Source organism: Scatophagus argus, chromosome 21 (genome assembly GCF_020382885.2).
Source record: "Scatophagus argus isolate fScaArg1 chromosome 21, fScaArg1.pri, whole genome shotgun sequence".
NCBI classification, from domain to species: domain Eukaryota; kingdom Metazoa; phylum Chordata; class Actinopteri; family Scatophagidae; genus Scatophagus; species Scatophagus argus.
Window position 1 is genome coordinate 16,579,270 of NC_058513.1, and position 12,768 is coordinate 16,592,037.

The window sequence follows — 12,768 nt, forward strand, 5'->3', positions numbered from 1 at the left end:
AAGACAGATGAAAATATATTACTGATAGGCATCACAAATTGTTTGGGCTAGGGGCCCCTGGGCCCCAAGGCCCCCTGAGCTCAGGCCCTGCTGGCCCCGTCCATAATCCATCCCGGCCAGTCAAACAAGATGCATTAAGACACGGGGCCTCCTTCAGATTTCTGTACCTGATGTCTGATGATCACGTACTTCCAGCCACCGGAGACATTAAGCTGTCAGACCAGGGAATTCAAACTGATCAGTACCACGAGTGCACAAGAGCAATTTTGGACTCTTAAAATCTCAGTTCAATAAGCCAGACAAACAAACATCACATCAGGCTTTGTGAATTAATTGCTGCAGTGCAATCACTTTCACTTCTTTGCCTTCACATTTGGCTCTCGGCTCGGCCATCAGCCTTGACCCGACTCTTGACTGGCTGAGACCACGAGTTCTGACAGACCGAGGAACAAGAACATTTCTGTCGTTAACGTGTTCATTTTGAACGTCTTGATGAGTTTCAATGTGGTTTTCAGATAGGAATCACAAGAGACCACTCACCTCCCCACTCAGCCTACTTAATGTGAAGAAACAGGAAATATTACTGATTGAATGGGACTTAAGAAATAATTGATTATTATTATACCTGATTAGTGAAATTACCATCACCTGCATTTTTGTGACTTACTGGTTACTTGCTGATGGGACAGAAAAACTACAGCTTTGAATATTGATTAATGTGACGCTTGTGTCTAATTCCCCACTAGATGGCAGTAATGAGCACAAATATAACCTGTCGATTGGAGTTTGGTGTTTGCGATGAAAAACATCAGCGTTTAAGCCTTTCTTAGAGTGGATAGCAGTTTAGTCAAGAACTGGAACAAACACTCAGATCTTTTAAGGGAACACAAGTGACAATACCACAGAGTAGGAATACTTTGCTAGAAGTGAAAGTCAAACAAGCAAAAATTCAGAAATAAATGAACAAAAGAAGAATTGGATTATATTGGATTACTGGATTAAAATTATTGATGCATTAATGTGTGCATCACTTTGAAGTTGCAGCTGGTGAAGTTAGAGCTAATTTCAATTGCTGTATATAAGATAATTGTTGATATTTGGCATTATTATTCTGATTCTGTAGAACGTACAGATTACCACATCAATATAGCTAAGTAAAAACAGTACAGTATTGTTAAAATTTATAAAACTGTTCCCCAAGAAGCAACCGACAATCGACTGTTAAATAGCCTATATGTTAATATTAAAACTAAATAAATAGGTGATTATCAATGAAGCTGTTGGGTCTGTGATTGACACATTTCGAGCTGTGCTGTCAGTCCAACACGAGCTGTCTTGTTCAGGACGCATGTCAGCACACGCAGAACAACATCAGCACGCCTCAAAGATGCTCCCTTTACGTGTTACTCGTAAACTACACCTGTTGCCTTGATCCCACCGTTACTACGCGCTTCTACTGTTAATTAAGGCAATATCAATATTGATTTTCATAATTAAGTATGTATAATAGATTAGACCAATGTTTCTGTGCGATTTTCAAATTCGATGAAACAAAAACACTCCGTCACTACGCATTTTGGAATATGTGTAGGTAGATATGAAGATGTACATGCTTATTCGTAGTATAATAAAATGTGAAAGAATTCAGTGTGCGAGTAGAAGTGCAACTGACAAACACACGAGGTGTAAGAAAAGTTTAATATCGTTAAAATGCGTTTTTTGTGCGTCTCTTTCTATTTTCCTGACAGATAGTGAAGGCATCATCGGTTGGCTTGAGTTCCCATGATGCATCCGTCGTGGGTAGTGACAACAGAGCGTCTCTCTCGTCTCCCGAGAAAACAAGTCTTAGCGGACGCAATTTTCGTGCGATGGAGAGCGACTGCACGGACTGAATTGCCTTCAACCCACATTTACTAAGTTTACAATAGTTTACAAGGGATACGCGCTTGTCTTTGGATCTTCATGACAAGTTAGCCAACCTGTTTCGGTAAGGAAGCTAGCCGTGTAGCTAAAACAGCTATTTGACGTCCCGTGCTAATACCACACTCAGGTTAACGGTTAGGGTCATGTTCACTGCTTCAGCCTACTAACTGCTGCACAGGTTAACACCGCACGTTTAGGTGTTCTGTGTCTGACATTACGATGTTTCCGTGTTCCCTGTGGAGCTTCAGTTGGCACGCACACGCCCAAATCAGAGGCTAACATTAAAATTGCTTAAAACTTGCTGCAAGTTGATGCAAAGTAGTTCTGGAGATTAGAAAGGAATTTAATCCAACAGATTGTCTCTCCTCTTGCCTGCCCACTCCTGGTAAGTACACCCTTTTTTGTCAGTGGCTTGTCCTTGACGGTATTCCGGGCAGTCTTATCTGGGTGTTATCACGTCAAGGAATCTGGTGGCGTGCTGTTCCTATCCACATTTGCTCTCAGAGACACATCCATTTTTTATTGGGGAAGTTGGACTTGAGGCATGTGTGTCTACTTCCCTGCGGTCAACCTCTTTAATCAGCACCTCACATGACTCCGCTGCAAAGTGGTTACTCAGGGAATCCATGAAATCGCAGATATGTCACAGAATGCGGTCTTGTGATGGAAAGCGCACTGATAGCCCTGCTAACGTGAAGTGAGGAAGGAGGGGTGGAAAAAAAACATATTTCCTTATCGTCACATGCTTTCCCTGTCTGTCAGGGCGCTCACGCTTCCTCTACTTGTTTATCCATCTTGAATGTCAAAAGTAATGGCAACAGGGAAGCCAGTCTCTGTACGGTTCTGACTGGAGATGAAACGTACTTTGAATGTGTCAAAGGAACCGTTTTTTGTTTTTCTGTTGCAGTGTGCCATGTGGGAGTAAACCTTCCCAGGTGGGTGCCATGCTAGCCATACAGATGCCAGACACGCCACCTGAGGCTAAAGATGTCAGACAGGTAAAACCTAAAGTGTCTTGTTACCATGTAGACTTCTCTTCTGTCTGTTTGTTTTCTCCTTTACTGCGACGCCTCCGATGAAGGTGTCAGATTGGATTTATTGGCTGCTGGGATGGACTTTTGCTAAACATTGTCAGGTTATGACATTTAAGAAGGATATGTTGTAATATTACTGTCGAAACTGTCGGCTACTCGGCAGTGTTCAGTGTTGCCCCACTTTCATCCCTGAACTTGGTGATCCCTTCTCTTGCCTGCGTGTCATCAGACTTGTTTAGCAAACAAACTAACGCTTTTAGTGAATCAATGGCAAAACAGTGGCAGCTGGTCTTATCAACACGAGGGCAGGTATTTGAGAATGATCGCAGACGATTCTTAGTTAATGTTTAGCCGAATGTATTGCATGTGTGACTGATTAAATGTGATGTATTTAAGCAGCATGGCTTTGCAGGCGGTGTATAATGTGTCTGTGATTTCTTGAATTAATGTATGTGAGGAAGCAAGGACAGCAGGCAATGATTTGGTCCCAGAGAAATCTATTTGAGTGGTGCTGCCAAGTCAGGCACAGTAAATGAAGGGTGCTTTGATACTCAGAGCTGAGAGCAACCAGAGCATGAGCTGCCCAAGTATTTAGTGTTGTTGATGAAACAGTTTTCATTCTGCAAACTCTTTCACAACGTTAGCTTGCTTGTTAAATGTATATGTTCCCTGTTTTTCCATATCAGCTGACTGTAGGTGTCATGTGACAGTAGGTAACCCAGAGACCATGTTTTATAACAGTATAACAGCTGAAGTCATTCTGTATATTCCTCATCACACCAGTGAAACAAAGTGAGTGGAATTCAAAAAATGTTCTGGCTTTATTCCCCGCTGCACATAGAAATGCGGCCCTCAGGTGTGTTCTTGGTGAACAGAGAACTTGTTAATGTTAATCTGTCAACGTCCTTCAGGGCCACGCCCTCGTTGACCGGTTTTCCGAAAACAAACAAGGAAGCTGATAATATTTTCCTTCTGACACAAGCGATCACACCTTGTCACACAGATCAAAGAGAAGCTGGCACAGTCGCTCAAGGCTCTGCAGAAGCGATATGTAACGTCGGACGCCGTGGTAACCAGCGAAGATGGTGATGCTAACCTCCTCTGCTGCGCCCTGGAGGCCATCTTCATCCACGGTATCAAGAGCAAGTACGTCCGCACGGTGGCTGGGAGCCGCAGTAGGAAGGGAGACCGGGGGCCCCTCCCTCAGCCTTTCTTCTGGAGCCTCCTCAAGACCGTCACCCACCGGTAAAGGCCCACAAAGACGGTGTTAAAGCTGAATCGATTAGTCGATTGATCAGTCAAGATGTTTGCTGATTCCTCTGACTCTCGTTGTCTTGTGAGGTAGTAAACTGATTATCTTTGTGTTATAGATCAGGAAAATAAGTTCCAGAATCAGACATCATCAAATTATTCTGTGAAAACTTGGCTCAAACTGTCCTAACTCTCTCTCTCTCTCTCTCTCTCTGTTAAATCCCCAGTGATGTGATCACAGAGCTGGAGAAAATCAGCTTCGTGAGCACAGACGTGGGTCGCTGCCGAGCGTGGCTTCGGCTGGCCCTTAACCACGGCCTGCTTGAGTGCTACCTCACATCGTTGTTTCGGGAGGACTCGAAGCTCCAGGCCCACTATCAGCCCAGTGCCTTGCTCCTGAACACTGAGGAGCGGGAAGTTCTGCTCAGCTACCTCCAGGGTCTGGCATCACTGACATTCAGCCTTTCTTACAAGTCCGCCGTCCTCAACGAATGGACCACCACGCCGTTGGCTCTCGCCGGACTCTGCCCCTTTCTCCAGGCAGACGCACTCGACCTGCCCGTCAATGGCGGAGACTTTACCCCCTCCAAGTGCAAAGAATCATGGGATACGGTTTCTCAGTCGTCAAGCTCATCTGACGCGCTGGATCTGCAGAGAGGCTGCCCAGCGATGCTGTTGGCGAGAGGGTCAGGTGTGTTTCAAGGTGATGGGACTGGACTCAACTCATCTAATTTAAGCCTGGACACCACTGGCTCCTCTCAGCTCTCCTCCAGCTTGAGTTCTGACAGCCTCTTGCAGGGGCAGGACCCCCGCAGCCTGACAGGAGAGCAGTGGTCTTCATGTGACCTGGACGCACCCATTAGTGTCAGCACCAAGAGGCCACAGAAGGAGTGAGTGTACCTCCTGGTTGTGTGTTTTGATATGTTAGAGTGAGAAGGTCAGGCTGGTGATATTCTTTATTCTTCCTCAATTTTCTCTCCAGTTCTCTGACTGAGTTTCGGGAGAGCGGCCACTGCAGTCAGGACTCCATGCGAGAAGACTCCTTTGTCTCCAGTACGGGTCCAGATCAGTTCTCAGAGATGGCCATTTTCAGTGGCTCTGACAGTGAGGCCCAGGATCCCCCCACACCATCGCAAGACCAACCCCCAGACTCTGTGCTGTCTGACTCAGAGCCACCACCAACACCCCTCGAGCTGCCATCATTGGACGAGAATCACGTTGACTGCAGTCCCTCTGAAGAGTACACTGGTGCCTCTTCTGAGTTAGACTTGGACGCAGACGTGGTCTCGACAGTCAGCGAGCCTGTGGAGGAAGTGCACACAGCCGAGGTTGAGAAGACTAATGAACCTGTTCAGGAAGACATAAAAGCTGAGACCTCGGAGCCTCCAGCACATCAAGTCCCGCGTCGCTCAACTAGCATCCTTAGCAGGAACTTGTCCACAGATTCCGTGTCAGTAAGTAGATTTGCAGATGAGTAGCTTTTAGTTTTTAGCCACTGGAATTGCAGGCTTCTGTTTATGAAATCACAATATTTGATTAGATTTAAGTCCATGTCTCACATGCTCTTCTGTCTGTTATAAAAGCTTCCTGACTCCAACTTAAGACAGAAATTTTAAAACATTAAAGGATAATTAATGAGGATTCTTCTCTCTTGATTTCCTTTCTGGTTATTCCCATGGAGGAAATGACGAAGAGGATGTCAGACTCTGGATAGTGGAAGCTGGTGTGGAAAATCAGCACAAGCTGTTCAGTCTAACTTGGAAGGATTTGTGGGCACTAGCTGGTGTTTTTTTTTTTTCCCCTCAGCAAGATCATGAGTAGTCACGCTATTCTCGCTATGTCTGAGAAATTCTCTGTGTGACAGTCATGGTGTCTGTCTGATTATAATGGCCAGGTAGACTGGGAAACAGCGCAGCTCCTGTGCATTAAAATAAAGTGTGGAAAGTTCCTGTGCAACTTAAAACCCTTATTCTGTGTTTTCTGTACACATGATGAGCGAGCAGGGACACCCTCAGGATATGTCACAATATATATATTTTTAATATAGTTATTTATTTCGATCTTTGTAGCCCTAAATAGGAGGTATCAGGGGATTTAAATAAAAAAAACTTCTGCCGTTTACCTTCCAGAATTCTCGATCGTGGATCTCTGAGGACGACATCTACAAGCCCCACCTGGAGCAGGTGTCGGACCAGGATGAGGTGCCTCTTTTTGCTCCAGCAGATGAGGTCAAGGCTTCCCAGATGCCTCCCAGCGTGGTCCATCGAAGACAAATAGGTATCCTGTCTCTGTGACTGGGACAACTGAAGAACATTTTCTTCTCTCTGTGTGTTAGCGTATGGGCAAAGGGTTGACGGCCCGCCTGCCTCCATCTTTAGGGAGGAGACTCGCACTTATATCTGTCTCATTTAGAGCTGACATGATTATTTAACATCAACAAAATCATCCACAGATATTTTAAATCTTCATTTGTAATAACTTTCTTGCTTTTGTTTGCCATTATGAAATGAATATCTATTTTTTAGACGTTTAATAGACCGACGGCGCCCTCTGGAGCAGTAAACAAAGTTACTCTTTACATTCAGTGTATTCAGTGGCGTTTTTTTTTTCACCTAAAACATTTGGTTTCTATTTGTATGTGAGTGGAAAGTAGAGAAACCAAAGATGGGGAAAAGGTTCACCTGCTCCACAAAGACTCCACTCGGTACCTTCAGTGTCAACACACCTCGTCAGTAAAGGTGGCCACCCAAGACACAAAATACTGTTCACGCTGGGCAGAAAATTCCAGAGGAAACTTTAGAATGAGACAATCAATATGATGCAAATCAAACCCCGCCCTGAGCTGAGGCGTCGCCTGTCAAATGGGAAAGCACCTGTTGTTACGTCACTTACTGGGATGCGGCCAAATTGCACCCGAATGCAATAAAGCCGTACTTTGTTGTGAAATGTCGCTTCAGTGAATCAGATGGCTTATTGGGCGGGAGAAGCCGTCGTGTCAGTACACAACAGGGAAGTGCTCGATGCCTTTGTTGTTGTCAGCATGGGTCGTATCCCATGAACAGCTACTGTATAATGTCACTACATCACATGTTAAACCATGAAAACGACCGCTGCTGGTTTACTTACAGTTCAGCAGACACCGGATTAAATAATTTGTCAGATCATCTCAAGCCCCTGTGAGTCACTTTGGTGCTAAAGACCAACACAGTTTTCACAGAAGAACTGATTTTTAATGGTTACATTCTCAGAAGTGGTATAAATGATTAAATCTGGGCTTTATTTCAGTACTTGACTGATGCATGTTGACTTTTCACTCGTTCATATTTATAACCTTAAGAAGAAAGACAGAATGGAAAGTTGTGAAATGCTGAAAAAACAAGAGTTAAAGAGGTAGAACAGCAGACCAAATGTCATGTAAAATAACTATTTCTGACTCTCCTTCACTCATTATCCGCGTCCATCTTTGTGTCCGTCAGGGCTAACCAACCCGTTTCGTGGCTTGCTGAAGCTCGGTCATCTGGAGCGGCGAAGTGCCGTCGGGTTGTGGCGGGACTACTACTGTGAGCTGTCACTCTACGAGTTCCGCCTCTACATCAACGCAGAGGAGCGGACATGTTACGACAACTGCTCCCTGGTGCGCTGTGAGGATGTTCGCATCTCCTCGTCGGAGGGACGCTTCGAGTTGGCCTTTCCTGGGAAACGGCTGTACCTTCGCGCAGCCAATCGTGATGAAGCTGAGGACTGGGTGGACCGGATAGTCGAGGCCGTCAACAAGTGTCGGCCGACATCTCGTGCTGATGAGCAGTGGGAGGTGCTGGTCCCCTACAGTGAGAACGGGGTTGATGTGTTGTCTCCGTCCTCCACCCCATCCAGCCCTGAACGAGGTTTATCATCCACTGACTCGGGGACATGTGGAGGGCAGGAGGCAACTCCTCCTCCTCCACAGGAATTCGACTGGACTCGGACTGCTGATTTGGAAACAGATGCCATCAAAGAAGCTGTTTTGTACTTGTCCGTAGATCCTGAGGCTCGGACGTGGGTACCTCTGGTCTTCTCCCTGTCTTTGGAGGCACTGAAAGGCTTTCAGGTACAAGAGGGAAGAAAGTTGCTGCGGCAAACTTACTCTATTGAGGAAATCCGGGATGTGGTGCCGGACGTCTCCCTGGGAGGACCGGCCTTTTTCAAACTCCTGACTGTCAAGGAGACTCTTAGACTGAGAGCAGAGAACGCAGAGGAGGCTCGCTCGTGGAGGGTTTTGGTCCGTGGAGCTCTGGACTCCTACCTGGAGAGCGGGGACAATGGGGGCTCTGGTGAGCCTGCAGTGGCACACCTGGGTGTTACTGGAAATCTCCACAGACTGGTGCAGTACAGACTAAAAGAGAATGGAGCGCTTCTAGTTCATCTGTGCACTGTGCCCTCAGAGAAAGGCCTGGACGCGCAGAGCTTCAAATGTGCAGGTAACACTGACTTGTTTAGTCCAAATAGTCAAATAATGGCAAAGAACACACATGATTATCGTTGTTGTTGTTAATACAGTATGATGAAACGTGACACCTGATTAGACCAGGCGAGTCTGATTCAGTTGTGTGATCCCCTTGTGTGATCTGCCTCATCATGATTATTTTAAACATTTTTAAAACAGTTACTGGATTCGGGACGTACAATGGAGGAAATAAGAAAACATCTCATTCCAGAGTAAATCTTTGTTCGTATCGTACGCAGGCTGTCCTCAGCAGATTGGCCCGTCCCTGGGCCGAGCCAGGCTGTGTCAGTTCTCAGGCCAGTACTACTGTGAGTCCTGTCACCGTGGTGACACCACCATCATCCCCTCACGCATGGTGCACAACTGGGACCTGGCACAACGTGAGGTAGGTGCAGCACCCGCAGGTCGCTTCTGAACGACGTGAGGAGGCTTCAGATACCACGAGGGTTTTGTTGCTTATCTGATCATTCAAAGGGGCACCAATGCAGAGGCAGCCGTGAGACGTGATAAACCGAGTCTGTTTCTGTTGGGGCACAAGATGACTGCTGATAGAAGGACTGACAGACTACAACAATAAAAGCCAAAACTTGTACATGTTTTTGTTTCATGATGTTGTTGGATTTTATTGTTGGCCGACAAGATTCAAGTCATGTTTTATTAAACTCACTGTTCTACACACTCATAGTAAATTCTTTTAGCTGGAAAAATTATAGTGTCATATTTGTATTGCAAATATTTGTGGGTAATCATATCAGTGAAGTCTGCACCATGAGTGGACTCGCTGTAGAAAAGTCTGCCTGACGCACCTTGTGAGCTGCACGAAATGTCCAAGTGGCTTGGAGAGCCTGAATGCGCCTGCTGCCTCATCTCAGCGTTAGTCAGCCTCAATGAAAACACACCCAAACACCCACACACACACCCTGAGTTCTGAGTGTGACTTATGTGTGCGTGTCTGTCCAGGTGTCTAAGAAGGCCCTGCGGCTGCTGGCTCAGGTAGAGCAGGAGCCGCTGCTGAACCTGGAGCAGCTGAACCCTGAGCTGGTGAGGCACGCTGAGTCCATGGCTGAGGCTCACAGCCTGCGGCAGAGGCTGCGCCTGCTGGGCGACTACCTGCTCTCCTGCCGCAGCGGAGACTGCAAGAAGCTCCAAGCCAGGTGTGTGTGTGTGTGTGCACATTTTACATTTTACCATATTCATGGAGACATTTTATCACGTGTATTTTCTGATTTAATTCTCTCCCCAGAATGAAGCAGCGAACGTACCTGTTGGAGTTGAGCCATCTGTACAGTGTCATGGACCTACGACAGGTATGTGTCAGCTGTGTGGAGGATGTTATCTCACCATCTCACCTTGAAACATCTTAAATATGTGTGTGTTTGGTTGTGTTTTTTTTTTTTTTGCAGATAGCAGAGGGCCAGTATGCAGCCTACCTGATGACACTGATACAGTACGCCTCCAACCACGTGTTGCACTGCGACCTGTGCACACAGCGGGGCTTCATTTGTCAGATATGCCGCTCTGACGACATCATCTTCCCCTTCCAATTCGACAGCACCACCAGGTATGTCATCCTGGGCCACCGCCTCCCCCCTTTTCTCTGCACCTCATTCGTCAAGTCAAGACTTCAGACTGAAACATCTCTGATGTGTTTGTGTTGGCCTGTGGAAAATCTTAAGTTGTGTTTGTTCGGTTTTTCCAGCTTGCATTTTGGTCTAATGCTAATGACACGAGCGGGAACATTTATTTAGTTGTGACGGTGCATCAGTCCAGTTTGCGTTCTGTTTTTATTCACTTTTTAAACAGTGACCCAACTTTTTTGCAACTGTGTTTGTATGATGTGCACATTTTTCTCTAAATGCATGCATTTGCTGTGTCATACTTCAGTGGAAAACATGAATTTGCGGACTTTAATTGAGTGTTTATTTAGTGTAGTTTTTCATTGTGTCATGAATTTTTCATGCCACACTGAAAATCAAATTGACAAGACAGAAGACAAAGTGAAGCGATGTTTTGCGTCCTGTCTTAGTTAAGTCCTGATTCATTTTCCATGACTTGCATACATTGGAAAAAATGAACTGGATGCACAGAATGTGTAAACCAGAAATGCTCCATTATTACTTTTTATTCTAGATGTGGTTTGTGCCTTGCATTTCTGTCTAAACTGCTGTCACGTTCACTCTCAAATGCTTCTGTTTCATCCCTAACTCCTCCCCTCCAGGTGTCAAGACTGTAAGACTGTGTTTCACCTGAGCTGCAAAGCTGCTGGCGACTCGTGTCCTCGCTGCCAGCGAATGAAGAGATACCTGGAGAGGGATCTGCAGGACTGACCTGCGGCTACAGACCTTTTGTTCCCAGCCTCTAGCTTTCACATGAAGTAACCTCAAGTGCAATTACAAGCGCGAGTCACCTGCCCTAACTGACCTTAAAACCTGCGAGGCTGGAAGAGCCTCAGCGCCGCAGTAGCTCGACTCTCTTGCACTAATTAACGATGAGGACGTAACGCAGCCGAACGTTACTAACCGGTGACTTTCACGCCTCTCTCGACGGGGCAGCGTCGAAGGTCGCCGCCAAGATATGTTGACATTTTACTTTGTTTGTCTTACTGTGTCGAGTGCTGCATTATCGTGCCATCATGTGGTACATCCTGCATTTGTGACGGATACACAAAGTGACACATTCAGCCGCGCTGCAGCAGCGAGGTCGAGTACTGCACATGCAAAATGTTGTTGAAATCAGCACTTGAAATGTTCTAATTAACAGATTTTGATTGTGCCTTCTTTTTAATTTAAGCTTTATTTTCCTCTTGGTGCGTCTTTAATTCAGGGCTGGAAAGCATCACATCAGGCTGTTTTGTTAATTTGCCATAAACATGAGACGAAGTTGCAGTGCTGCATTAGATGCTCATATGTGTGACGGTAAAAATCAGTTGCCACGAAGACTTTGTGGAATGTTTCTCTCCTGTGTGTGGTCGTTTAAATCTCACAAACAGGCGTTTGTGTATGTGATTTTAAAATAACGCAAAATGTTCAGAGGGGACATTTAAGGAATATATTTGGCGAAACATTTGTCATGTGATGAGCCACGCTGATGAAATCCACAGTTGCTGAAGTGAACGAGCGGCAGAAAGATTTTGAAAACATTTTGGGACGGGGAAATGATCAGGTCCTGAAATCAAAACATTTTTTTGCACATTTGCACTCAGCTATGACTGTTAAATTCATATTCACACCCACTCAAAACAACTGCTCAAACGTCGTCGCAGCAAAACCTGAGTTTTCTTTCTCATTCTCATTCATTCTTGAATGTTTAAGGTTTACTTATCAAATCCATTTTCTTATATGCAGAACATATCAGCTGTGTGTGGCAAACAGAATACTGCAGCACTGTTACTCCTGTTGTTTTTTTACTTTCATTGCAGTGATTGTCTATAATGTATAAAGGACCATTATGAAATAAATATCAGCGTGATCTCTGTTTTTCTGGCACAGTTGCATCTTGGATCGTTAGCAAGATTTAATTTTACGGGTCAGCTTTTAATGTCTTCCAAACTTCGTGTTTGTCCAAACATGCTTTTGCATCGTGGCAGGCCACAGTAGCTTGTTTTTACATAAAGATGGTTTGCACTGATACTGCAGCGAGGAAGAAAATAAAACAGGATGAAAAGCATCAAAGCAGCCACCTGGAGGAATGTAGATTTACTGGATATACTGTACGAACTCAAGGTATTTGTACCATGTTTGTACTGTGGCTGCACTCGGCTCAGAAAAAAACTTTTCAGCTATGAGATGATGCATTTTCCTGTTATCCAACCCTGAGAGAACTGAACCCTGAACTCACCATCTTTCATTTTATCAGAGAAAAGTCACTGCGCAGGAAGAGGATGAAAAACTAAAGTGACATCTGTGTGAATACTACAGTGAAGTACCTCCTATCTGTTTTTACCTCTGCAGTAATTTGCACCACTGTGTGTGTGTGTGTGTGTCATGGTGGACATGTGGTCACAGGCAGAGAAGCTCAGCTGCAGCTCATCAAGTCACTTTAAAAAACAACAACAACAATGACTTCAATTAGCCACAC

The 12,768-nt window shown here is 45.3% G+C and overlaps 1 protein-coding gene across 2 annotated transcripts; it reads left to right on the top strand.

Moving 5' to 3' along the window:
- The first annotated feature begins 1,803 nt into the window (after positions 1 to 1,803).
- plekhm1 (pleckstrin homology domain containing, family M (with RUN domain) member 1) lies at positions 1,804 to 12,165 on the top strand. Of its 2 annotated transcripts, none has more exons than XM_046377417.1 (12): positions 1,804 to 2,308; positions 2,831 to 2,921; positions 3,961 to 4,202; positions 4,436 to 5,098; positions 5,191 to 5,662; positions 6,338 to 6,485; positions 7,685 to 8,665; positions 8,931 to 9,076; positions 9,652 to 9,845; positions 9,935 to 9,998; positions 10,095 to 10,252; positions 10,910 to 12,165. In XM_046377417.1, the coding sequence occupies exons 2-12, from the start codon at positions 2,868 to 2,870 to the stop codon at positions 11,016 to 11,018; spliced, it is 3,231 nt and encodes a 1,076-aa protein (XP_046233373.1). In that variant the 5' UTR covers positions 1,804 to 2,308; positions 2,831 to 2,867; the 3' UTR covers positions 11,019 to 12,165. The 2 variants fall into 2 exon arrangements, with proteins under 2 accessions (XP_046233373.1, XP_046233372.1); XM_046377416.1 differs by having other exon boundaries at positions 1,804 to 1,987.
- The last annotated feature ends 603 nt before the right edge of the window (positions 12,166 to 12,768 follow it).